The sequence below is a fragment of the Pleurodeles waltl genome, chromosome 12, assembly GCF_031143425.1.
Source record: "Pleurodeles waltl isolate 20211129_DDA chromosome 12, aPleWal1.hap1.20221129, whole genome shotgun sequence".
NCBI classification, from domain to species: Eukaryota; Metazoa; Chordata; class Amphibia; order Caudata; family Salamandridae; genus Pleurodeles; species Pleurodeles waltl.
The window spans coordinates 625,100,123-625,125,689 of NC_090451.1; the positions used below are offsets into that span (position 1 = coordinate 625,100,123).

General features: G+C 45.8%; 1 protein-coding gene across 1 annotated transcript in view; it reads left to right on the plus strand.

Annotated features, from left to right (window-relative positions):
* Positions 1-25,567, plus strand: part of SMG5 (SMG5 nonsense mediated mRNA decay factor) — a 344,692-nt gene that overhangs the window by 73,758 nt on the left and 245,367 nt on the right. The window contains exon 5 of the mRNA XM_069218000.1: positions 19,788-19,877. Coding sequence (XP_069074101.1) covers positions 19,788-19,877 — 90 coding nt within the window. The remainder of the gene's footprint in view (positions 1-19,787; positions 19,878-25,567) is intronic.

The following is a 25,567-nucleotide window of genomic DNA, read 5'->3' on the forward strand; positions in this document are numbered from 1 at the left end:
CTAAATGAAGTGCCACAGCGTGCACTGCCAGTAAATGGTTCCCCAGCATCAGTGGGGTGGGGGTGGGGGAATGGGGGGATAAGCGTATAACGTGGTTTTAATATTTTTCAAATCTGTTATTTATTTGTTCTTGGGCTTAAAGATGTTCACCTGTTTCTGATTCTATTTCTAATATTGGGAAACTTCTAGACATGGGGTTAGCCAACTACGCCAGCAGGGTTCCCGCCTTATCACGCTCAGCGTGAGCGCATATCATGTACTCGCAGCGGTTGAAGCGATGGAGCTTTTCTATGTGACTGCTAATTGCTCTTTGGCATCTCGGTGCTGCTGTTTGAGGCATGGTTCCCGGGCTGAGCTAACGCCTGGTCTTGGACAGTTTTCTCATGTGTCTCGACCTCCACTATAAGTGTGCTATGCAGCGTCCCCTAATGAATGCATTAAATGCATCCCACTCGACTAGGGGTGAAGAGGGGGTGGCCGCATTATTCATGAAGTAATTTTGTACAACTTCTCCTATAAATTCTAAGAACACTGAGTGTTTTAGAGTTTCAACCTGCAGCCATCAGTCAGGTATTCGTGGTCTCTCTTCGTGCCAGTTCAAGAAGAGTAACACTGGGTTGTGGTCTGAGATCATCTGACATAGATATTCTTTGCTCTGGACCGCTTTATGGACACCTGAGGAGCACGGGAAAGAATGGAGGCGTACCTTTGACTCATGCATTCCTGAGTAAAAACGCGGGATTCTAGAAGCCAAATGTGGGTAGGTTTTTTTTAAAAGGGCTCCTTTCCGAGATGGCGTACATAATTACATCATTATGGCATACATCCTTAAATTAACCTGAATACGGTGAGTGCCTTTATTGTCCCTCTATTGTTTTCCATCTGTTGTGCTTAGTGACCTCTATTCATGTGTTTAGAGGCCCTTCTCAGCTACTATGACGGTATCCCTGCCTTAACTTGCTTATGCGCCACTTCCATGATGGAGGCCATCTTTAGACTTATGTTACTGCTATGTCTAGCTTTCCACTTACTCTTCATTGGGAGTAGGTTTTCTGTCTGGGTGCCCGCGTTTGTCTGTTTCTCATTTGGATCCCTGTTGGCTTTTCTTACATTTGTTTAGAGGACTGCTTCTGTAACTCGGAGGGTGTAGTTTACCCCTCCTTGTTTACACGCGACTACCAAGATCGTGCTTATCTTTGGTTGTACGGCACTGTATCCTTCTAGTTGTCCACTGCCGCTACACCTGGCTTGCATTGAGGGCCTCATGGTGCTGCCTTAAGACCGCCTTCCTTGCCCTGTAGACATCTCCCTGCTGTCTGTGGACGGTCTAAGTCTTGGGCACATTGCTCTCCTCTTCACCGTAAGCACAGGCTATCGGCACCCGATTTTTGCACATCACTTTACTCTTTTGAGAATCTAATATTGACTCTCTTCCCCAGTTTTCTCTTTAAGTCAGTGAACGTTTACCTGCCACTTAGATCGGGGCAGTATCTCCCACCTAATATGGTAAGTCTCGCTGTGTTTCACCCGCCAGCCCCCCTCTGCTTTTTGACATCCCCACAAGAGTTGTCTGTGTTGTGTTTTGTGTGCATGCATTTGTAGTGTAGCCCTCACAAGGGTGAGTTTTTGTTTGCACTACTGGGGTGCATCCTGATTTAGTATGCACCCGATTACCATGCTTTAAATGCCACTTGCTATTTAGCATGCCATTAAGTGTTAACTTGATTTATTTCAGTTTTTCTGCATTTAGGTCAGTTTTACACTATGAAGGTTTACTAAATACTTACGTGAAGGCTGTTTTGGCACGATAACAATTACATATCACTCTGTTTGATGACCTAAACTATGAGTAGGTTAGGTTCTACGACCTGAGGAATTGTTACGACCAGTTGTGACATTACACAGACAACAAACATGGTAATCTTCTTTTCACATGTTACCATTTGAGGCAGTTTGGACTATTGTATCCACTCATTGGCTAGCTCGCTACTACACACAGTTTTTAATGATAACAAGGGCCCCTATGTATTGAAGAAGATTAGGTATCTCTTAGTTATTTTTCACCTCGCACCAGTCTGCTCAAATCAGCAGTCTGTACATTGCACTTCACTCCTCACATCGTCATAACATACAAACAAAAACCTGGCAACCAGCCCCCTGGTGGGTCACGTTGGGCATTGGAGTGCCGGCCCAACGAGAAGCTGCCTGATGATGTAGCATGACACCCTTTTGGGTGTGGGCTCTTGCTCCTGAACAATCAAGGTTTGATCTGATGACTCAAACTGTTCCTGATCTAGATCCTCTTTCCCTCTGCTCTCTCTACCCAGGAACTGCATACTCCTTATACTGACATCTGCACCAGGTATGTCTTGAGCTGCCTGTTGATAATCTTTTCCTGTACTTTCGCTGGAAATGGGAGCATGGAAATTGGCCGGTAGTTTGGGGGTTCGCTGCGGTCAGCGGAGGGTTTTTTGAGTAGTGGTCTGACTTTGGTGTGTTTGCAGGCATCAGGAAATGTTACAGTGGTGATAGTTGTTGAGCAGGGTGGTGAGTTCCTGGCCGATCTTTTGGTTTGCAGGGTTGAAGATGTGGTGCGGGCTTGGGTATGTGGGAGCTTCTGAGTGGATGGATTTTATGGTGGGGGTGGTGATCTGGGTGGAGAGGATGTTTCCAGGTGGTCCGTGTGGTTTGTGTTGGTTACGGTTGTGGCGCATCAGTCAAAGAAGTCCAAAAGGTGTGGTTTGGGGTATGGTTGTGATCTTGTCGTAAAAAAGTGGGCAAGGTTGTTGCACAGCTCCTGGGAGGGTGTGATGTTTTCGCCGGCAGACGGGTTGGAGAATTCCTTAACTATGTTGAAAAGTTCCTTGGTGTTGGTGCTGGTTATGATGCGTACAACACAGGTTGTCTTCTTTGGTGTCCTTAGAAGGCAGTCCTCCGCTTCTCTCTGTCATTGCGGGGCTGTATCCTCTCAGGATGGCACCCAGATTCTCGCCAGTGGGGCTGGTGTCACTCTGAAGATCAGCCGCCTCCGTATTGCCTCCTCAGCAGTTAGTTAGTGAGGTAAGACTTTGCTGTCACTTCAGCTCCGCCATTTTGTAGATCGGCCACTCTAGTTACCAGAGCGTTTCAGGAAAATCTGCTGGATGGAGTGACCTCAGGGGCCCTGCTGCAGGTCTTGCCTGGTTGGGGGATCTATTCTTCTCATGCCGCCGGGTCAATTTGGGTTACACCAGAGAAGGATGTCCCTGGATGGTGGAGTTTGGCTGGGAGTGCAGTAGCCTGCTTTCTAAGCCATCAGTGCCAAGCCACGCCCCATCATCAAAGCCAGAAGTTTAGCTGCATTTAAAGCAAGTGTTTAAAAGAGAACGACAAGGAAGTAAAGTATTTAAACCAACAGTCGTGACTTAATAATTAGTGTCCTCACCAGGTGGGATACAGACATATCTTAAACTGATAGCTAATCCTCATCATCAATTCATTTTAACTTGTTTTAGGCTGAACTTCTTACATATTTTAATGGCTTTCCCTTATTTATTTATTTATTGTGTTTTATTAAGCGCAAACATGACTATCACTGTATCAAAGCGCGGTACAAAGACAGATGTGGTGAGGGTTATAGTATTGTAAAAACACTCCCTTCAGATACTGTGTATAGAATTCAGAGGAAGCTAAAAACAATAGGTAGGTAAGGAATAGGAAGGTAAGTACAATATAAAGAGTAGGAAACAATATAAAATATTGTAAATGTATTTATATAGCACTTACTACCCCTGATGAAGCGTCAAAGCACTTTTTGTCGAGTAGGAGTTACTCTGGAACCCAAAAGGAAAATATAGAGTATGGCAGTCCCAAAGAAGTTCTGTTATGGTACATGTTTTTCTAGTAGAATGGCTTTGCTTTCCTTCTTGAAAAGCCTGAGTGAGGTGATTGCTCTCATTGAGGATGTTAGGGAGTTCGGTATTTTTGGAGCAGTTTCGATGAATGTGCGGCTGTGAGTTTTCCTTTTTTTCAATCTTGCTGGTTCTGGTATGAGGGATTTCGCACTTCTGGAATCCCACCGCCTCCCTGATAGCTGTGTCCTATTTGCCATGTATTTAGGACCACAGTTGTGTAGAGATTTGGGTGTTATGCATGCAACCTTCATTTGGATCCTTTCTTCTACAGGGGGCCAGTTGAGGGCTCTAAGTGAAGGGGAAATGCGGTTAAAACAATGTGTGTTTTTTAAGAGTCTTGCGTCTGCATTTATTGTCCCTTTTCATAGGGACTAGGCTGGCTTTCGGTACACCTGTGAATGTGGCATTTCCATGGACTTGTTGTGAGAATATTAGAGATTGAACTGCCGTTTTGATGTCTCCTGATGCCATGATGATTTTACATTTTCTTAGGAGGTGCTAATGAAAGTTATAGCTTCTGGTTGGGGCTTGTATGTGATCTTGCATGTTTGGATTTGAGCCTTGAGTGATGCCTAGTGATTTTATGGCGTTGCAGATGGTTCAGGTGCAGTTAAGTGATTTGAGGTTAAGCGACTGTAGTTGCGGTTGTAGGGATTTCAGGAGTGGGGAGAAAGTAATTAATTCGGTTTTCAGTGGATTTACATGTAAATGGTTGAGTTCCAGCCAGTCTTGTGGTTTCCTCATGGTGTCGTCTAGTCTCTGGATATCCTTTTGAGAGGAGAGTTTGATGTAGAGCGGAGTATCATCAGCATACATGTGATATGAGATTTTTGTTTGCTTCAGGATTTCAGTGAGTGGTTACATGTATAGATTGAAGAGCGTTGGAGAAATTGTAGAACCTTGCGGAACGCCACCGTCAGTGTCTGCTACATCTGATAGCGTGTTGCTGATTTTGACTTTTTGTTGTCGGTTCTTTAAGAAGGAGGTGAACCAGTTCAGGAGAGCGCCTGATAGGTCCATTCTTAGTTTAAGAGTTTCTCTGAGACATTTGAGGCCGACTGTGTCGAACGCTGCTGATAAGTCTGGGAGTATTAGAAGGCATGATTTGATTTGTTCAAATTATGTTTGTATATCATCTAGTATATTGAGAATGGTGACCATAGTATTGTGTCCGGACCTGAAATCTGATTGATGTTTATCTATTAGGTCAAAATTCTGGATGTGTTCCCATAGCCGACTGTGGGCACAGTTTTCTGTCTATTACACCAAGAAAGGTAGACAGGATACTGGTCGGAATTTCTTCAAGACTTTTTGGTCAGTGTCCGTTTTAAGCAAGGGCGACACTTGGACCATTTTCAGACATTCTGGGAGGGATCCTTGTTGGAGAGAAGTGTTCACAATTTTCGTCCATAAGTAAGTGACTGATTGGATTATCTCATTCAGTAGGTGGGAGGGGATGGGAACATTGAAATGTGTGGTGGGTTTCATTGAGCTGTTTTCTGGATTTCCTCTTTAGACAGAGATCTGGAACTGTTCCAGGAGGTTCTGTTTTTACCTTGGACGGTTTGGGTGTTTCGGTTGGAGTCCTTACTGTGTGCAAAGAGTGGGGTTGAGGATTCCCTGGCTTGGGTACTGGCTTTGCTGGGAATGGAATTACGTATGGTTGCAATGTTATCTTTAAAGAAAGTGGAGAAGGTGTTGCAGATGTCAGTTGAGTTGTTCGCAATAGTGGGTTCTGCCATCTTTCCCGACTGTTGTACTGGCCTGTTCCTCGCTCTGTCTAGTTGAAATCTGATCACTGTTGATTTGGCATTCAAGATAGCCTTTTGTATGAGTTTCTGTGCGTTCTCAGCTGTGCAAGATTGGAAATGTTTGGGTCCTTCCTCCACAGTCAACCCAGATGTCTTAGTTATCTTTCATTTTTTGTTTTGATTGAACCACAGTACAGGATTTTTTTTCTTTTGCCTTTTTAGACGTAATGGAGCATCCTTCTGGAGTGGGTCAGTCATAGAGATGTCATTTCTTGCACCGATGTTTGGTGAGAACGAGGAGCCAAGGAGGTTTTTCATAGAGCCACCAATTCTGTTCTGTTTACGCGGCTGCAATCCCTCACCCACATTTTTCCCTTCTTAGTTGGTCCTTAATTTTAGTTATTTGTGTGACTGTTTGGAAAATAATTTGATGGTAGTCTGACCAGTTTGTTGGGGGGAGATGTCTAGCATGTTTACTGATTCTGGTTTAGCAATTGAGGTCAAGTGTGGCATCCTTGTTGTGGGTTGGTCCATTTCGTGCTTGAGGCATGTTGAGGTCCTGGAGCAGGTTACAGAGTGCATCCACTGTGGGGTCTTTGACATTATTCCAGTGAAGGGTGAAATATCCTAATAGTAATGTGTTTGGGAGTATAGTGACATTGGAAGTGATCATCTCCGTAACTTGCTCCAGGAAGACTGTGTTGTTCCACAGTGGGTTATATAAGTGTTTTCAATACCAGTTTCTTTTCATGTTTGATTTCAGCTCCCAGGAGCTCAAACAATGATGTATCTTCAAGGGAGAGTGAGTTTAAGGTTAACAAGTGTCTAAATTATAGCAAGACCTCCCTTGTTTCCCTGTCCTGTCTAGACGTAAGATGTCAAAATCTGGGGGTATGAGAATGTCCATTGTTGGAGCTACTGTTGGGCTGAGCCAGGTTCCTGTTAGACAGAGAAAATCCAGAACATGCGCTAAGATCACATCTGGTTTATCGGTTGCGTGTTTTGTTACTGATCTTCAGTTGTGCAGCACGCATTTCACGTTGGTTACTGTTTTGTGAGAAACTGTGGCGGGTATTGTGTTATGAGTGAGATTCAGATTGTCGTGGTTGACTTGTAGAGGGTAATATCTCAGTTTTTTGTAGTTGGAAGTGTTGGCGATTGGAATGTTGATTGTTGTCATAGGAATTTTTCTGTGTGCCTGATAGTATATTAGCAGAGTGTTTATCTCTTCTTTTGAGAGATTGATTGTTCTTTTTGGTCGGTGAAGCTTGTCTCAGGTATAGGAAGCTGGCTCTGTGTATACTATACCAAAGTAAGATATAGTATGTGGAGTCCAGTGGATCCCCAGAGGCTTTACAGATGCTAAATTAGATAAAACTAATGCTCTCTTTTGTGGTAATATGGTTGAGCAGTTAGGCTTATCAGAGGGTAGGGCTAAGCATTTGTTGTGCTCAAAATCAAGAAATGAGGCACACATTCAATTACTAATTCCAGGCCAATGTTTTATATATCAAAAAATATACTTTGTTACTTTATTTGTAGAAGCAAAAGGATCGTTCTTGCAGGAAAGTACAGTTTCAAGAATGTATCACTTTCATGTATCAAATGCACTTCGTTTAGAATTCACAGGTAAAACAGTTTTCAGGTAAGTAATACTAATTAATTTCATAAGTAGACAGTGCAATTTCTCATAGAAAGCAATGCAGTGCTAGAGGAATAAAAGTAACAACACAATTTGCAAGTAAGTACTCTAATTACGATCCCAGTCTTCGGGGGCTAAGATGTCCGCAGGGCAAAGTTTAGGTAGACACCAAGGGTGCACCACCCCCAACACGGGCCGGCTGGGTGCAGAGGTCAAAGTTGGGGTTGGCTGCCCAAACAAATCCTATGGCGGTTTGAGTTACCCATGGCCAGAGGGCTGCAGGTGCAGGGGTACATCTAGACGTAGGTAAATCTTCACCAGAGCCGGTCAGGTGGGGTCCTCTGGATTTAGGCTGCAGGCACCGTCATGTTGGTCAGAATGGGTCAACCCACGGTGGACTCTAGGTCGGAATCGCCTGGGGACCTTCTCTGTGGACCTGTGGGCAGCCTGGACACAGGCTGTGGGTGTTGGGTGAAGTGGGCAGAACTCGCTGATCCATGGTGGTTCTGGGGTCCTTGGAGGATTCTTTGTGGATCTTGGTCCTTGGGTAGGCAGGCAGCCCTCTGGGGGGTTTGTAGAGGTCACTGGTCCTGCAGAATGCACCACCTTTCTTTTAGCACGAGTCTTGAAGCTGCAGACAGGCCACTAGGGCTGGGGCCAAGTCAGTTGTCATCTGGAGTCTTCTCTGCTGGTGCTGCTCTTCAGTCCCTTTTCTTTTCAGCACCAAACACCCTCAGCGGCACTGAGGTGGCTGGGTGCAGGTTGCAAACACAGCATTGGGCGCCCTAATGCTTTTCAACTGAGGAACCCTGGGGGACAGAAAGAGGCTGCAGGCTTGGTCCATGAAGCTGCAGACAGGCCTTAGGGCTGGGGCCAAGTCAGCTGTCATCTGGAGTCCTCTCTTTGGTGCTGCTCTTTGGTGCCTTTTCTTCTTTTCAGGTTGTCAGGAATCTGAAGAGCAAGGTTCAAGGGTGTCCCTAAATACTAGATTTAAGGGCGTTACAGGGGTCAGAGGGCAGTAGCCAATGGCTACTGTCCCAGACTATGGTTAGACCCTTCCTGTGCCCACTCCCTTTGGGGATGAAGGCACATTCCTAATCCTATGGGCTATCCTCCTCCAAAACAAGATGGAGGATTCAGCAAGGAGGTGGGGGTCACTTCAGCTCTGGGCACCCTAGAAGTAGTCCCAGGTGAGGTGGTCCCTTTTCCTTGTGTTAACTAATTTTACCGCCTGACCTGCTGCCAAAAGTGGAGCTTGGTCCAGGGGACGGGGCATCTCCACTAGCTGGAGTGCCCTGGGGTAGTGTAACGAAAGGCAGGCTTTGTCCCTGACCCCAGAGAGCACAAAGGCTCGCACCCATGGGGTCAGAAACTTGTCTTGTTAGTGCAGGCTGGCCTCACACTAGAGGGTTGGGTGAAATAGAAGGGGCATCTCTAAAACACCCTCTGTGTGCATTTTTCAATAAATCCAACACTGGCATCAGTGTGGGTTTATTGAGCTGAGATGTTTGATGCCAAACTTTCCAGTCTTCAGTGAAGCCATCATGAAGCTGTGAAGTTTGTAATTACAAACTCCCAGCCCATGTACTCAGTGTGGTTACACTGCACTTAAAATGCCTAAGAATGGACTCAGAAAGTGTAGGGGCATATTGCTCATCCAGCTTTGCCCTTACGTGTGGTATAGTGCACTCTGCATTAGGGCTGTAAAGCCTGCTGGAGGCGTGACTTACCTATGCCACAGGCAGTGGTTTGCGAGCATGGCACCCAGAGAGGGAGGCTATGCCAACTTTACCTTTTTTCACCCACCAACACACACAATCTGCAATGCAGTGTGCTTGTGTCTGGTGGGAGGGTCCCCTAGAGTGGCACAATACATGCTGCAGCCTTTAGAGACCGTCCCTGGCCACAGGGCCCTTGGTACCACTAGTACCTTTTGCAAGGGACTTAGCTGTGTGACATGGGTGTGCCAATTGTGGAAGCAATGCTACAGTTTAGGGAAAGAACACAGGTGCTGCGGCCTGGTTAGCAGGATCCCAGGACACACTCAGTCAAGTTAGCATTAGATACCAGGCAAACAGTGGCAAGGGTGTGGGGTTAACTGTTCTGCTCTACCTCAGACTGAGAGGAAACAAAATTAAAAGAATGCAACACTTAGTCTGAGAAATTAATTTATTAAGGCACTTCCCAAGTTTCATAATCAAAAAGAATAACGTGAGCTTTTATTTCAAATGCAGCAACACATGCAATTCAAGCTAAAAATAATAATAAAAAATGCATCACCATGGGCTTGACTCCGACATCATCCCTTGTCTGCCAACTTCAGGTTGTGGAACCCTGGACAACCGAAACAGGAGGGAGAACAACCCTGGTGGGATTTACATTCTGGGCAATGCGTCCATTCCTACATGAGCTGGTCCTTCTCTTTTGTCAAGCTTCCACACCTTATATACTTTAAACAAACTTAAGAGGAAGGTTCTAGAAACCCCCTTCCCATTGAGTAAGTTGTTGTTCAAACGCTGGCTGTACCAGGTCAGTGCTGAAAGAACATGCTAGAGACTGGCCAGATCCCGAGGTGTACTAACAAGACCGAGCTATACCCTGCTCTACCATAAACGCACTCAGCCTGATACATCCTTATCTCCCTTACTCCTCCATGGTATGTTCCCATGCTTGGTGAGAAAGAGCAAAAACACATTTACAAGCTGTGCGTGGAAAAATACATGCGCCACCAATGTGGTGGCGTTTGAAGCTCAGCACAAAATGGAGTCTGTGGTCAAGTTGGATCCGGTGGTTAAATACAGATCGACATGACGATCGTTGAAAGGACTGAAAGCGATCATAACCCTCTCTCTGCTCACACATTAGCTCTAGATAATCTTCCACCCACGTTTAACTCCCCAGCAGTAGCACCAGAGGGTATTAGCCTGGTTAACAATAAACAACACTTAAAGAGGGACAAGGTCGCTGCTCGGCCCGCACTCATCAACGCAGCTAATAACACCCTAAAATCCACACTAATGGTCCTAGAGGCGGGTCCCGCAGTTCCCTACCAGGAAATAAGCTTGATCCACACCTCCTGTTTCAGGGATATCGCAGCCCACTTCTCAGTACCCCCAGCCCATGACGGCAAACGACCCATAGGTAGGCACCGCTGGTTCAATAAAAAGTGTCGGTCCCTAAACAAGCGCTTAGTCCAAGCCATTAAATCCAAGGACCCCACCGCCATCCTGGTAGCTATGAAGTCCTACAAATCTGCAATACTCAAAGCCAAGCGTGACCAAGATAATAAATGGTGGACAGCACTCCGTGTCGCTGTGCGTGAGAGGAACTATAGTCTGTTCTGGTCCCTGGCAGCACGAGGCCCAGAAACCAGTGGTTTGGACATCACAACCAATATTGCCCCGAAAGACTGGGTAGTTCACTTTAGCAGCCTGTACTGCCCTGACCATGATAGCCCCATTCCTGTTCGCATGGGCCCCCACCTAAATCCCTCATTAGCACCCACCACCGCAGCACCCCTGTTGTTCTCCCAAAGTGACATAACCTATTCCCTAAGCACTTTAAAACGCGGCAGGGCCCCTGGATCAGACTGTGTCCCAGCAGACCTGTTCTCAACAGACTTAGCATCCTGGTCAAGATACCTCACCATTATAGCGAACGCAATAGCATCTGGGGCGCCAACCCCCGAGTCCTGGAAAGCGGCTATTGTTATTCCAATCTTTAAAAGGGGCGACAGATCACTCCCTTGCAACTACAGTATAGACCTATTAGCTTAATTGACTGTGTGCAAAAAGTCTTCTGCCACTGCCTCCTAGGAAAGATCGAAGACTGGATGACTGAACATGATATTCTTAGTCCCCTACAAGCCGGTTTCCGGAAGAAAATATCCACCACTGATCAAGCCCTCAGATTCCTATTATTATATTGGAAAACAGTGGTTCGATGGCATCTGTCGCTGTAGATACACATGGTCTGCATTAGCTCGCCATCTGGTGTTGGGTCGGAGTGTTACAAGTTGTTTTTCTTCGAAGAAGTGTTTTCGAGTCACTGGACCGAGTGGCTCCTCCTTCTGTGCTCATTGCGCATGGGCATCGACTCCATCTTCGATTGTTTTCTTTCCGCCATCGGGTTCGGACGCGTTCCTGTCGCTCCGAGTTTCGGAACGGAAAGATAGCTGAAAACGGAAGATTTTCGACGGTATCGTTGCGATCCGGTTCGAGATAAACACATACGACAACGCATTGAACATCTAAGCGCTTCGGTGCCCTTCGGGGTAGATTTCGGCACACCGTCGGGGCCTAGTCGGCCCGACCGCGTGGAGAACAACGCCGATGGAACGGACCCCGTTTCGATTCTGCCCTGAATGCCACAACAAATATCCTTATACGGACCAACACTCGGTCTGTAACCTGTGCCTGTCACCCGAGCACAGCGAAGAATCCTGTGAGGCCTGTCGGGCGTTCCGGTCCCGAAAAACTCTGCGCGACCGTCGAGCGAGAAGACTGCAGATGGCGTCCACGCCAAAAGAGCATCGACAGTTCGAGACAGAAGAGGAACAGGAGGAATCCTTTTCCATCCAGTATTCAGACTCCGACGAACTCGACCATCCAAAAACAGTGAGTAAGACGTCGAGATCAGAAATTAAAAAAGGCAAAAAGGCCCAGGGGACGCCACTGCCAACCGGCCATGGCTCAACCCAAATTCACGGTGACCAACAATCGGCACCGAAAAAGGCCCATTCAGTGTCGAGATCGTCCGACTCCGGTCGAGACACCGGCACGCAGCCTCCTCGGGACCGAGAGAGTGCTAAAGAGAAGCATCGACACCGAGAGTTCGGTGTCGACACGGATCGACGCCGAGACAGTGGCGCCGAAGATCATAGAGGCCAAGATTTTTCGGCACAAAAGAAGAGGAAGGTTACCTCGGAAACAACAGGGTTTTCGGAGCCGAAAAAAGCACCAACAGACCCAGTTTCAGGCTCCTATACTGAAGAACTTTCTATGTCTTCATAAATGAAAAGACACAGATTCGAACAGGAACTGCAATCCACTGAAGTGGATCACACGCAGAAGCGTATCTTTATTCAGCAGGGGACAGGGAAGATCAGTACCCTTCCACCTGTCAAAAGAAAGAGAACACTTCAGTTTGTAGCACGAGAGGCTCCTCAGCAACAAACAGCAAAGACGGTAACACCTCCTCCCTCGCCTCCACCTGTAACTCCGGCTTCACCAACTTACACCCCGTCACATTCGCCAGCTCACACCGCCATGAGCCACGACGACCAAGATCAAGACGCGTGGGACTTGTACGATGCACCAGTGTCTGATAACAGCCCAGACACATACCCAACTAGGCCATCACCACCTGAGGACAGCACAGCCTATTCACAAGTGGTGGCTAGAGCAGCTCAGTTCCATAATGTGGAACTACACTCTGAACAAGTAGAGGATGACTTTTTATTTAACACCCTCTCCTCCACCCACAGCTCCTACCAAAGCCTGCCTACGCTCCCAGGCATGCTTCGCCATGCAAAGGAGATCTTCAAAGAGCCAGTCAAAAGCAGGGCAGTAACGCCTAGAGTGGACAAAAAGTATAAGGCGCCTCCTACGGACCCTGTATTCATCACCTCTCAGCTGCTACCAGATTCTGTGGTGGTAGGGGCTGCCAGAAAACGGGCAAATTCACACACTTCTGGGGATGCACCTCCCCCAGATAAAGAAAGCAGAAAGTTTGATGCAGCCGGGAAGAGGGTCGCTGTCCAGGCAGCAAACCAGTGGCGCATCGCAAACTCACAAGTGCTGCTAGCGCGATACGACAGAGCCCACTGGGATGAGATGCAGCATCTCATTGAACATCTCCCAAAAGATCTACAAAAAAGAGCAAAACAGGTTGTTGAAGAAGGTCAAAACATTTCCAACAATCAAATACGCTCCTCTATGGATGCAGCAGACACAGCCGCAAGGACCATTAATACGTCGGTTACCATCCGTAGGCACGCATGGCTCAGAACGTCTGGATTCAAGCCGGAAATTCAGCAGGCAGTACTTAACATGCCGTAAACGAAAAAATGCTGTTCGGTCCGGAGGTCGACACAGCCATAGAAAAGCTCCAAAAGGACACTGACACTGCCAAGGCCATGGGCGCACTCTACTCCCCGCAGAGCAGAGGATCTTATACCACCTTCCGCAAAACACCTTTTAGAGGAGGGTTTCGGGGTCAGGCCACACAAGCCAGTACCTCACAGTCTGCACCGTCCACCTACCAGGGACAGTACAGGGGAGGCTTTCGGGGCCAGTATGAGGAGGGCAATTCCCTAGGAATAGAGGAAGATTTCAAAGCCCCAAAACCACTACCAACAAGCAGTGACTCACACGTCACTCACCCCCCCCACACAACACCAGTGGGGGGAAGGATAGGTCAATATTACGAAGCATGGGAGGAAATAACTACAGACACTTGGGTTCGAGCAATTATCCAACATGGTTATTGCATAGAATTCCTGCAATTCCCTCCAGACATACCACCAAAATCACAAAATTGATCAAAACACCATTCACAGCTTCTAGAGATAGAAGTTCAAGCACTACTGCAAAAAAATGCAATAGAATTAGTACCAAGCACACAAATAAACACAGGAGTTTATTCACTGTACTTCTTGATACCAAAAAAGGACAAAACACTGAGACCAATTCTGGACCTCAGAGTAGTAAACACATTCATCAAATCAGACCACTTTCACATGGTCACACTACAAGAAGTGTTACCATTGCTCAAAAAACACAACTACATGACAACCCTAGACCTCAAAGACGCATATTTCCATATACCAATACATCAATCACACAGAAAATATCTAAGGTTTGTATTCAAAGGAATACATTACCAATTCAAAGTATTGCCTTTCGGTTTAACAACCGCTCCAAGGGTATTCACAAAATGCCTAGCAGTAGTCGCTGCACACATCAGAAGGCAGCAAATACATGTATTCCCGTATCTAGACGACTGGCTAATCAAAACCAGTTCGCTCACACAATGCTCAAACCACACAAATCAAGTCATACAAACCCTCTACAAACTAGGGTTCACCGTCAACTTTGCAAAATCCAACATTCAGCCAAGCAAAGTACAGCAATATCTAGGAGCCATAATAGACACGACAAAAGGAGTAGCAACGCCAACTCCACAAAGAATTCACAATTTCAACAGAGTCATTCAACACATGTCTCCAAATCAAACAATACAAGCAAGAACAATACTACAGCTCCTAGGCATGATGTCCTCATGCATAGCCATTGTCCCAAACGCAAGACTGCACATGAGGCCCTTACAACAATGCCTAGCCTCACAGTGGTCTCAAGCACAGGATCACCTTCTAGATCTGGTGTTAATAGACCGCCAAACTTACCTCTCGCTTCTATGGTGGAACAGTATAAATTTAAACAAAGGGCGGCCTTTCCAAGACCCAGTGCCACAGTACGTAATAACAACAGATGCTTCCATGACAGGGTGGGGAGCACATCTCAATCAACACACCATAAGAGGACAATGGAACATACATCAAACAAAACTGCATATAAATCATCTAGAATTATTAGCAGTTTTTCAAGCACTAAAAGCTTTCCAACCAATCATAACCCACAAATACATCCTTGTCAAAACAGACAACATGACAACGATGTATTATCTAAACAAACAAGGAGAGACACATTCAACGCAGTTAAGCTTATTAGCTCAAAACATATGGAAGTGGGCAATCCACCATCAAATTCGCCTCATAGCACAGTTTATTCCAGGGATCCAGAATCAACTGGCAGACAATCTCTCTCGAGATCACCAACAAGTCCACGAATGGGAAATCCACCCACAAATTCTGAACACCTACTTCACACTCTGGGGAACACCTCAGATAGACTTATTTGCAACAAAAGAGAACGCAAAATGCCAAAACTTCGCGTCCAGATACCCACACAAGCAATCCCAAGGCAATGCCCTATGGATGAACTGGTCAGGAATATTTGCTTACGCTTTTCCTCCTCTCCCTCTCCTCCCTTATCTAGTGAACAAATTGAGTCAAAACAAACTCAAACTCATTTTAATAGCACCAACGTGGGCAAGACAACCCTGGTACACAACACTGCTAGATCTTTCTGTAGTACCCCACATCAAACTGCTGAACAAACCAGATCTGTTAACGCAACACAACCAACAGATCAGACACCCAGATCCAGCATCGCTGAATCTAGCAATCTGGCTCCTGAAATCCTAGAATTCGGACACTTACAACTTAGCCAAGAGTGTATGGAGGTCATAAAGCAGGCCAGGAGGCCATCCACTAGACACTGCTACGCAAGTAAGTGGAAAAGATTTGTTTGTTACTGCCATCATAATCAGATACAACCACTAGACGCAACTCCAAAACATATAATAAATTACTTGCTCCATTTACAAAAAGCAAGGCTAGCCTTCTCTTCTATTAAAATACACCTTGCAGCAATATCTGCACATCTGCAGACTACCTATTCAACTTCCTTGTATAGGATACCAGTCATCAAAGCATTCATAGAAGGTCTTAAAAGAATTATACCACCAAGAACACCACCTGTTCCTTCATGGAACCTAAACGTGGTCCTAACAAGACTCATGGGCCCACCTTTCGAACCCATGCACTCTTGCGGAATACAATTCCTAACCTGGAAAGTTGCCTTTCTCATCGCCATTACATCTCTGAGAAGAGTAAGTGAAATTCAAGCGTTCACAACACAGGAACCTTTTATACAAATACATAAAAATAAGGTCGTCCTACGACCTAATCCAAAATTTTTACCAAAAGTTATTTCACCGTTCCATCTAAATCAAACGGTAGAACTACCTGTTTTTTTCCCACAGCCAGATTCTGTGGCTGAAAGAGCACTACATACATTAGATGTCAAAAGAGCATTAATGTACTACATTGACAGAACAAAGAACATCAGAAAGACTAAACAGCTATTTATTGCATTCCAAAAACCTCATGCAGGTAACCCAATATCAAAACAAGGTATAGCCAGATGGATTGTTAAATGCATCCAAATCTGCTACCTTAAAGCAAAAAGACAACTGCCCATTACTCCCAGGGCACATTCAACCAGGAAAAAAGGTTCTTCAATGGCCTTTTTAGGAAACATCCCAATGCATGAAATATGTAAGGCAGCCACATGGTCTACGCCTCACACATTCACCAAACACTACTGTATAGATGTGCTATCCGCACAACAAGCCGCAGTAGGTCAAGCTGTATTAAGAACTCTATTTCAGACAACTTCTACTCCTACAGGCTAATCCACCGCTTATGGGGAAATAACTGCTTACTAGTCTATGCAGACCATGTGTATCTACAGCGACAGATGCCATCGAACTGAAAATGTCACTTACCCAGTGTACATCTGTTCGTGGCATCAGTCGCTGAGATTCACATGGGCCCACCCACCTCCCCGGAAGCCTGTAGCAGTTCAGAAGTTACCTTCAATTTTGTACATTTGTATATATATTATTTAAACCTTTAATAGGTACATACTTACACATTTCATTGCGCGGGCACTATTACTATAGTACAACTCCTACCTCACCCTCTGCGGGGAAAACAATCGAAGATGGAGTCGACGCCCATGCGCAATGAGCACAGAAGGAGGAGCCACTCGGTCCAGTGACTCGAAAACACTTCTTCGAAGAAAAACAACTTGTAACACTCCGACCCAACACCAGATGGCGAGCTAATGCAGACCATGTGAATCTCAGCGACTGATGCCACGAACAGATGTACACTGGGTAAGTGACATTTTCATTCATTGGCAAAGGCAGCCTTTATGTAGCTTTTGTGGACCTAAAATCTGCTTTTGACCTAGTACCTCGCAACAAACTATGGGACACTCTCTCTCGGATGGGAATCCCGGAGCATATTCTAGCCATATTGATACGACTCCATGAGGACAACTACGCACGAGTCAGGTGGGGCAACAAGGGGCAACTAACTGATAGAATCCATGTTTCTAGGGGTGTGCGGCAAGGGTGCGTCCTTGCCCCGACCCTCTTTTCCCTGTATATCAATGAAATCGTCCCCTCCCTCCTCAGAATGCAGGCTGACGCACCTTCACTTGGCACACCAAAAATCCCAGTCTTACTCTTTGCAGATGACACTCTTCTGATATCCAAGACCCCTGGCGGTCTAAGGAAACTCCTTACTTGTTTCGAGAAATTCTGCTCAACACAGGGACTTGAAATCAATGCCTCGAAAACAAAAATAATGACCCTCAATCCCCATAAATCTTTTAAAGGGAAGCTTACTCTAGAGGGCTCCACACTTGAGAAGGTGGGCATTTTCAGCTACCTGGGCATAACATTCACTGACGACATGTCTTGGAAACCACACATAGGAAAACAAGCTCTAAAACTAAAACAAACAACAGGGGCACTACTAAACAACTTTCACCTCTCACACACAAAACCAATTCGCCCAGCAATACAGATATACGAAGCCCAGGCCGTGTCCTCAGCGCTTTACGGGGCTGAACTATGGGGCTACACCAAAATCCAAGACATAACCATAGCTGAAAACAACTTCCTGAGAAACCTTGTGTCCCTTCCGCCAAGCACCCCACTGTTCCCCTTCTTTAAGGATCTCGGTATCAAACGCATTGGACATAAAGCCCGCCTGCGTCCTCGGCTGTACTGGTGGCGTCTCTGGACCACCCCTGAGCTCGATATCTTCACTGAAGCTCTACAGGTCATTTTAAAAGCCGACCATTTTCACAGAATCCCCTGGCTACGATACATCAAGGGTTCACTGTACTCACTCGGGCTCGATGATCTCTGGAACTCACCAACCACGTCCGTCTTCCCCTCGAAAAGCGAACTAAAGAAACTATATTGGCAAATGGCAAATTACGAAGACACAAGGGCTGCACTCCACACTTCATTATCTTGTGACTTTGCCAACCTAAAAGAGTCATGCAAGTATGAAGCTTTTTGGGACCTAATCACGGCCCCAAGGGAAAGGAAACTGTACTTTCAGCTCCGCATTGGAACACTTCCATTAAGACTTTTCACCAGCAGCTGGTCACACAATGAATCAACCGCCTGCCCAGCCTGCAAAGCCCCCGTCGAGAATCTCCCTCACGTCCTTTTTGCATGCCCCGCGTACACCGCCCCTCGCATGAAATGGCTGGCCCCGGCATGCAGACTACTGGGGTTCCGCAGCTCTGAGCTAGCCCTGCGAATCCTCAGATCAGACACTAGCCCAACGCTAGTGATCACCGTCGCCAAATTCCTCGGAGCTAGCTGGCTTGTTAGAGGGAAATTCTTATCTGTATAAAGACTGTCCCATCGTTCTGTGCGAGCGCATTTTTATTCAATTTTTATCCTTATCTTTTACTTCTTTTCATCATTATATTTATTATTGTAATTATCATTTTGTGTATTTATTTGTACTTATTACTGCTTGCGCTTTTATGGCTCCTGTAGCCGCAATAAAGTTCCTTGAATTGAAATACAGATAGCATTACAGTAACCATGCCAAAAGGGTCAGTTTCCTCCATTGAGGACTTACGAGTCTGCTGTTGTAGTAAAGGTTTCTGCTGGGGGTGGTGGTAGTCATTGCACATGGTAGCCGTCGTGTACATCTTCTCAGGGGTGAGTAGAAGTGTGATGTCATTCTTCTTGACCCTTTCTATGTCTTCATTGAGTAGTTGCAAGTTATTGTTGATTTGGTTTCCGGGAAGATTGTGAGTTGGGCATTGGCAAGGTAAATTATTTTTCTGTGTGACTTGTTTCCGAACGCTCATGATCAGTCTGCTTTTTTGTTGCTATCACCCACTCTTTGTCTGGGTCACGTTTTTTCGATCGATGACCTGTTTCCTGTTGAGTGGCTGCTCCTTGGGGTGTTTTTTTTTTTCGGGAGACTGATCTAGCTGCACTCTATCTGGGGCTGTGTGGACTTTCTGGCTGCCGTTGTCATTTGGGGTATTATTTTGATAGCTGAGTATGCCCCTCTCGTACACATTCGTCCCTGAGCCCAAAGTATTTTTCTGCAAATTTGATAAAACTCCAGTGGCACATTTTCCAAAGCTTGTTTATTAAATTGTAAACCGTGGAAACCAGCACTTATTTTTCTGCAGTTGACGTACACTTGAACCATTTGTGTAGTTTGATACTTGTCAATATTTAGTTGAGAAATCAACTTTTATTGACTATGTATTTTTATTACACATTTTTATTATATTGTATGTTAAAAAAACGTTATCTTGAATGGTTTATTTCAAACTGAATAAAGATTATATTGAGTGTATGCATCAGACTTACTAGATTTGCCAATAATCTTCATAATTGTTGTCACAATGAAGCATTTCTTTTTTTTTGCTTGGAAGCACCCTTTTTTGTACATCACACTGTTTTGTATCAAGCTATAGCAGAATTCTCACCGATAAATGTTCTAAAAAGTGTTTATTGTTCTCTTTTCTTAATTTATAGGTTCTAAAAAACCAGTGTCTGCATCTGCGAAGGAGATGGATTGGGCACAGATGGCATGCCACAGATGTCTTGTCTATCTGGGAGATTTGGGTTAGTGCTTTCATTGTCACTCTTTTGCATGCCCCATAGTCAACATGATACATGTACTGTTTTTGCTGTCAAATTCTCTCCTAAAGCTTATATTGTATTGCGTATATGAGAAAGCTCCCTTCCCCGTCAAAAAATAAATTTGAATCTGCCGGCCAGATACCCATCCTTGCAGGCTATCAGCCATGCAGGTAATCGTGCATCAAGACCAGTTCCGTCATGAATTCATACCACTCATATTCGGACCTACTGGCCCACATAACATACAGTCAGACAGCATTCAGTCGAGCTTACATATCTCGCCACAGTTGTTAATTGATAAACCAATGCATGCAACTCTCGCGTTGTTGAAGGAAAAGTCCTAAGAATGACTTTGAAAAGAGAGCTATGGCTTCATTGCTTTGTGGCCACTTTATTTTTGCCCAAATGTTCTTGACAATCTGCAAGCCCACTGGAGGTGCTCTGCCTTTTGTGAATGCATACATCGTAGTAGAGTCATGCCATGTCTCTACAAATTATACTATTGACGATCCTCATGAGTGTTGCTTGTGTGATGTGCTTTTCAGACTTTTGGTCACCGACCTACGTATTGGTGCGGGTGTCAATTTAGGGCGCATGTTAAGAAAAATGGGGTTTGATCCCCCCCCCGCCAGAAGACTAGAGTGGGCTGGTGGAGAATCTAGCCCTTGCCTTTGTAGTACATATTTCTATGCCCTCCTATGCCTTACCACTTTCCTATCTTGTGAAATCTTTCAACTTTCAGCTCTAACTTGACCATTTTCAAATGACCGACTCTATTTGTTTTTTGGTCAGTCTTTTTATTGCCATTTTCAGTGCAATGATAAGACCAAAACAATATCAAAACCATCCACGTCTAGACGTTCAAAGCCTCCCACATATATGTAAGCACTTATTATATCTTTAATATGGCAGTACACCACCCTCTTCAAATGACAATATTCAGGCTTGTTTTCTGTTGATTACAGTTGCCCATAAAAACACCACTCCCTTCAGTTATGATTAATTTCCCTCTCTGTAGTTTGGCCACTTCTTCCTAATCTGTCTTTTTGGGTGTGAGGTGGGCAAGTCCCCCAGCTCCCTATATAGGCAGTTCTGTAGTACCACAGAAGTCTAGGCTCTCTTTCCGTCTCAATATGGTAGGGGCCTCAGGCTCCCTCAAGTGTTGGGTGACTTTTCTTTTATAGATGACTTAGCCTAGTATCGGAAGGATATATTTGGTCTACAACATGTAGTGTATGTGCAATAGTTTCCCAGCATGTTTAAATTATTTTTCATGTCCATTTTGTGAGTAGAAAGTCCTCTCCACTCATTTTACATCTCAGATATGTCCAGTCTGACTTTTGCTGCATGCGCCATAGGCTTTAAAAAGTTAGGTAGTTTTGGTTTCAATATTTAAAGTGTATCAAGCAATAGTTTATGGATATTGTTTCCTTATGTACCTCAAATTTCTTTTGAGGCTCTGAAGCACTATAGGGCTGTAGAATAAGAGGCTACTCTGTTTGAAGGGCATGTTATATTTAGTCTTTGTTTAAAGGGTGGTCTTTGTTGGTTGAGTTTGAGGTTCCGATGTTGTCTACAGTCTTCCAGTGGTGAGCCTGGTAGCATAAATATGAGTTTATACTGCTGTATTTATACTGCATATATGTACCCGTTAGGTAAGAAACTTATCCCAATGCATGTTTTTCAGTAAGTTATGAGTTTGTGCTTGGGCTGCATGTGGAGAACTGTGCATTCAATTTGAGGGGATGTTCCAGTCATGATGTAACTATCTTGCATCTGTACGAATTCCTTTAGTATGACAGAAGAGTGTAGGATTGCTAGGGTAGTGTAAAAGCACCATCTCCTCTAGGATGTGCAGAGTTAGAATGAATAGCCTGTTCTGAGAACATCTCTATACATTTTTCTGCTCACCTTAGTTCTAGGAAATCATCAGTGGACCTTATTTCTGCCTATTTGGAGTTCTAGAGCTTGGTTTTGTTTAACCCTGTTATGGTCACTTTGCCCCCCCACACAAGTGAGGTAGCATTTTTGTCAGGAGACGGGGGTTGGGGGGGGGGGGGGGTTCTGGTTTATCTCTGCTTCTGGAAGAATATAGCTCAGAAATGAAAGAAAAATGTGAAAAAAGAAGCTTGTTGGGATCCTCGAGGTACACTACCCTTGACTCCATTGGATGTCTAGCTTTCACACCTATCTAAAATTGGTAGATTTTCCCTAGGCAAGAAGCGAGCAACACTACAGAGACTTTTGCTTCGGTGATGTTCCAACACTCACACTGTAATAAACACCCTTAGGTTTTGTTAAGAAGACCCCTCACCCACCAACCTAGTAGATAGCATGCTGCATTATTTGGGTCCTACCCGAGACACCTAGCATGTCACCGGTGTACTTCGACGTCTGATTATAGCAGAGCAGGTTTTTTTTAGTTTGAAGTGGAAGGCCAAAAAACTGAACTAATAACTTGCAGATCATGAGCTGCAAAGTAGTGTCAAGGCACCAACCACTTTACAGTCCATTCACACACCTTTCATATGTGACACGCACAAAACCATTCACGCCAGCCAAGCGCCCCTCTACGCACTCCGCCAGCCAAGCGCCACTCTACGCACACCACCAGCCAAGCGCCACTCCATGCACACTGCCATCACAATTTTATTAACAAAAAAGAAACTCCAATGCTCTAACTAAATACATGACAGTGATGCCATCTGTGAAACTGAACATAAAATGTACAACAATACAGAACAGGCATTGTAGGAAGTTGGCTCTGAATATACTATCTCATAGTGTTCACAGAGTCCAAGGGTTCCCCTTAGAGGTTGATAGTGGCAAAATTAGACAACACTAATGCTCTATTTTGTGGTAGTGTGGTCGAGCAGTAGGCTTATCAGAGGGTAGTGTTAAGCATTTGTTGTACACACACAGACAATACATGAGGAACACACACTCAAAGACTTAACTCCAGGCCAATAGTTTTTCTATAGAAAAATATATTTTCTTAATTTATTTTAGAACCACAAGATTCAAGATTTGAGGTAAGTACAAAAATGCAAGATACTTCACACAGGTAAGTATAGAACTTTGATTCAAAGCAGTAATACACACAGTATTAGTTAAAATGGCAATAAGATATTTTTAAAAATGGACACTGCAAAAATCAACAGTTCCTGGGGGACGTAAGTTTGGTTAGGTTTCTCAGGTAAGTAAAGCATTTACATAGTCAGTCTCCTGGGCATAAGCAGCCCACCGTTGGGGGTTCAAGGCAACCCCAAAGCCACAGCACCAGCAACACAGGGCCGGTCAGGTGCAGAGGTCAAAGGAGGGCCCAAAACACATAGGATCCTATGAAGAACAGGGGTGCTCCGGTTCCAGTCTGCTAGCAGGTAAGTACCTGCGTCCCCGGGGAGCAGACCAGAGGGGTTTTGTAGAGCACTGGGGGAGGGACACAAACAGGCACACAAAACACACCCTCGGCGGCACAGGGGCGGCTGGGTGCACTGTACAAAGTAGGCATCGGGTTTGCTATAGAAAGCAATGGAGGGACCCGGAAGTCACTTAGGCCATGCAGACAGGGCACAAGGGGGCTTCTCGGGCCAGCCACTGAATGCGGGTGCAGTACTTGGTCCAGGTGTCAGGTTCCTTGTTACCAGGCAGTTGCGGCCAGGGGGAGCCTCTGGATCCTCTCTGCAGGCGTCGCGGTCGGGGTGCAGGGGGGTCGACTCAGGGTACTCACATCGTCGTAGTCGCCTGGGAGTCCTCTCTGGTTTTAGTTCTCCTGAACTCGAGCCGGGGGCATTAGGTGCAGAGTGAAGTCTTGCGCTTCCGTGGGGGCGAGAGAGTTCTTTAAAAGTTGCTTTAATGTTGCAAAGTTGTTGCAGTTTTTTTAACAGTGCTGCTGTTCTCTGGAGTCTCTTGGTCCTTCGGGTTCAGGGCAGTCCTCTGAGTCCTCAGAGGTCGCTGGTCCCTGTCGGATGCGTCGATGTGCAGGTTCTTTGAGTCTGGAGACAGGCTGGTAGGGCTGGGGCCATTCAGTTGTTGCCTCTGCAGGGCTTTCAGAGCTGCAGTCCTTCTTGTTGTAGGTTGCAGGAATCTGATTTCCTGGGTTCAGGGTCGCCCCTAAATTCTAAATTTAGGGGTGTGTTTAGGTCTGGGGGGCAGTAGCCAATGGCTACTGTCCTGGAGGGTGGCTACACCCTCTTTGTGCCTCCTCTCTGAGGGGAGGGGGGGCACATCCCTATTCCTATTGGGGGAATCCTCCAAACTCAAGGTGGAGGATTTCTAAAGGCAGGGGTCACCTCAGCTCAAGGCACCTTAAGGGCTGGCCTGACTGGTGGGTGACTCCTCCTTGTTTGCCTCATTATCTCCTCCAGCCTTGCTGCCAAAAGTGGGGGCAGGGCCGGAGGGGCGGGTATCTCCACTAGCTGGGATGCCCTGGGGTGCTGTAACAAAAGGCATGAGCCTTTGAGGCTCACCGCCAGGTGTTACTGTTCCTGCAGGAGGAGGTGAGAAGAACCTCCACCCAGTACAGGCTTTGTTCCTGGCCACAGAGTGACAAAGGCACTCACCCCATGTGGCCAGAAACTCATCTGGTTGTGGCAGGCTGGCAGAAACTGGTCAGCCTAGCACTAGGAGTCGGACTGGTATTTAGGGGGCATCTCTAAGATGCCCTCTGGGTGTATTTTACAGTACATCCCACACTGGCATCAGTGTGCATTTATTGTGCTGAGAAGTTTGATACCAAACTTCCCAGATTTCAGTGTAGCCAATATGTAAATGTGGAGTTCGTATTTGACAAACTCCCAGACCGTATACTCTTTATGGCTACCCTGCACTGAAAATGTCTAAGGTTTTGCATAGACACTGTAGGGGGATAGTGCTCATGCACTTATCCCCTCACCTGTGGTATAGTCCACCCTGCCTTAGGGCTGTAAGGCCTGCTAGAGGGGTGACTTACCTATGCCACAGGCAGCGGGTGTTGGCATGGCACCGTGAGGGGAGTGCCATGTCGACTTAGTCATTTTCTCCCCACCAGCACACACACGCTGTGAAGCAGTGTGCATGTGCTGAGTGAGGGGTCCCTAGGGTGGCATAAGACATGCTGCAGCCCTTAGAGACCTTCCCTGGCAACAGGGCCCTTGGTACCAGAAGTACCATTTACAAGGGACTTATCTGTGTGCCAGGGCTGTGCTAATTGTGGGGAAAAAAGGTACCATTTAGGGAAAGAACACTGGTGCTGGGGCCTGGTTAGCGGGGGTCACAGCACACTTTGAATCATAACTGGCATCAACAAAAGGCAAAAAGTCAGGGGGTAACCATGTCAAGGAAGGAATTTCCTTACATACATTTTCACTTATACGCTCACGGTAGTACCCAATAATTTGTTTGGGCGTGGTAACTTCTGAAACAGCCGGACACACACGACTAAGGCTTGAAGGACAATCGAGGCAGCACATACAACTCTCTCTCTGGATACCTCTTCGGGCACAGCCTCTACATTTCTTAGTGGGAAAGTCTTTTTTGGGTGTGGAAGGAATGTGATCAGGAAAGTGGCGATCTTTCAATCTAGCCATATCCTCCACCACTGCTTCTCTAGGAACTCTTGCATGCTCCACTACAACCAGGCTGTCTATCGCAGACTCCTGAAACTTAACAAATGTCATCTTTGACTCGGGAGA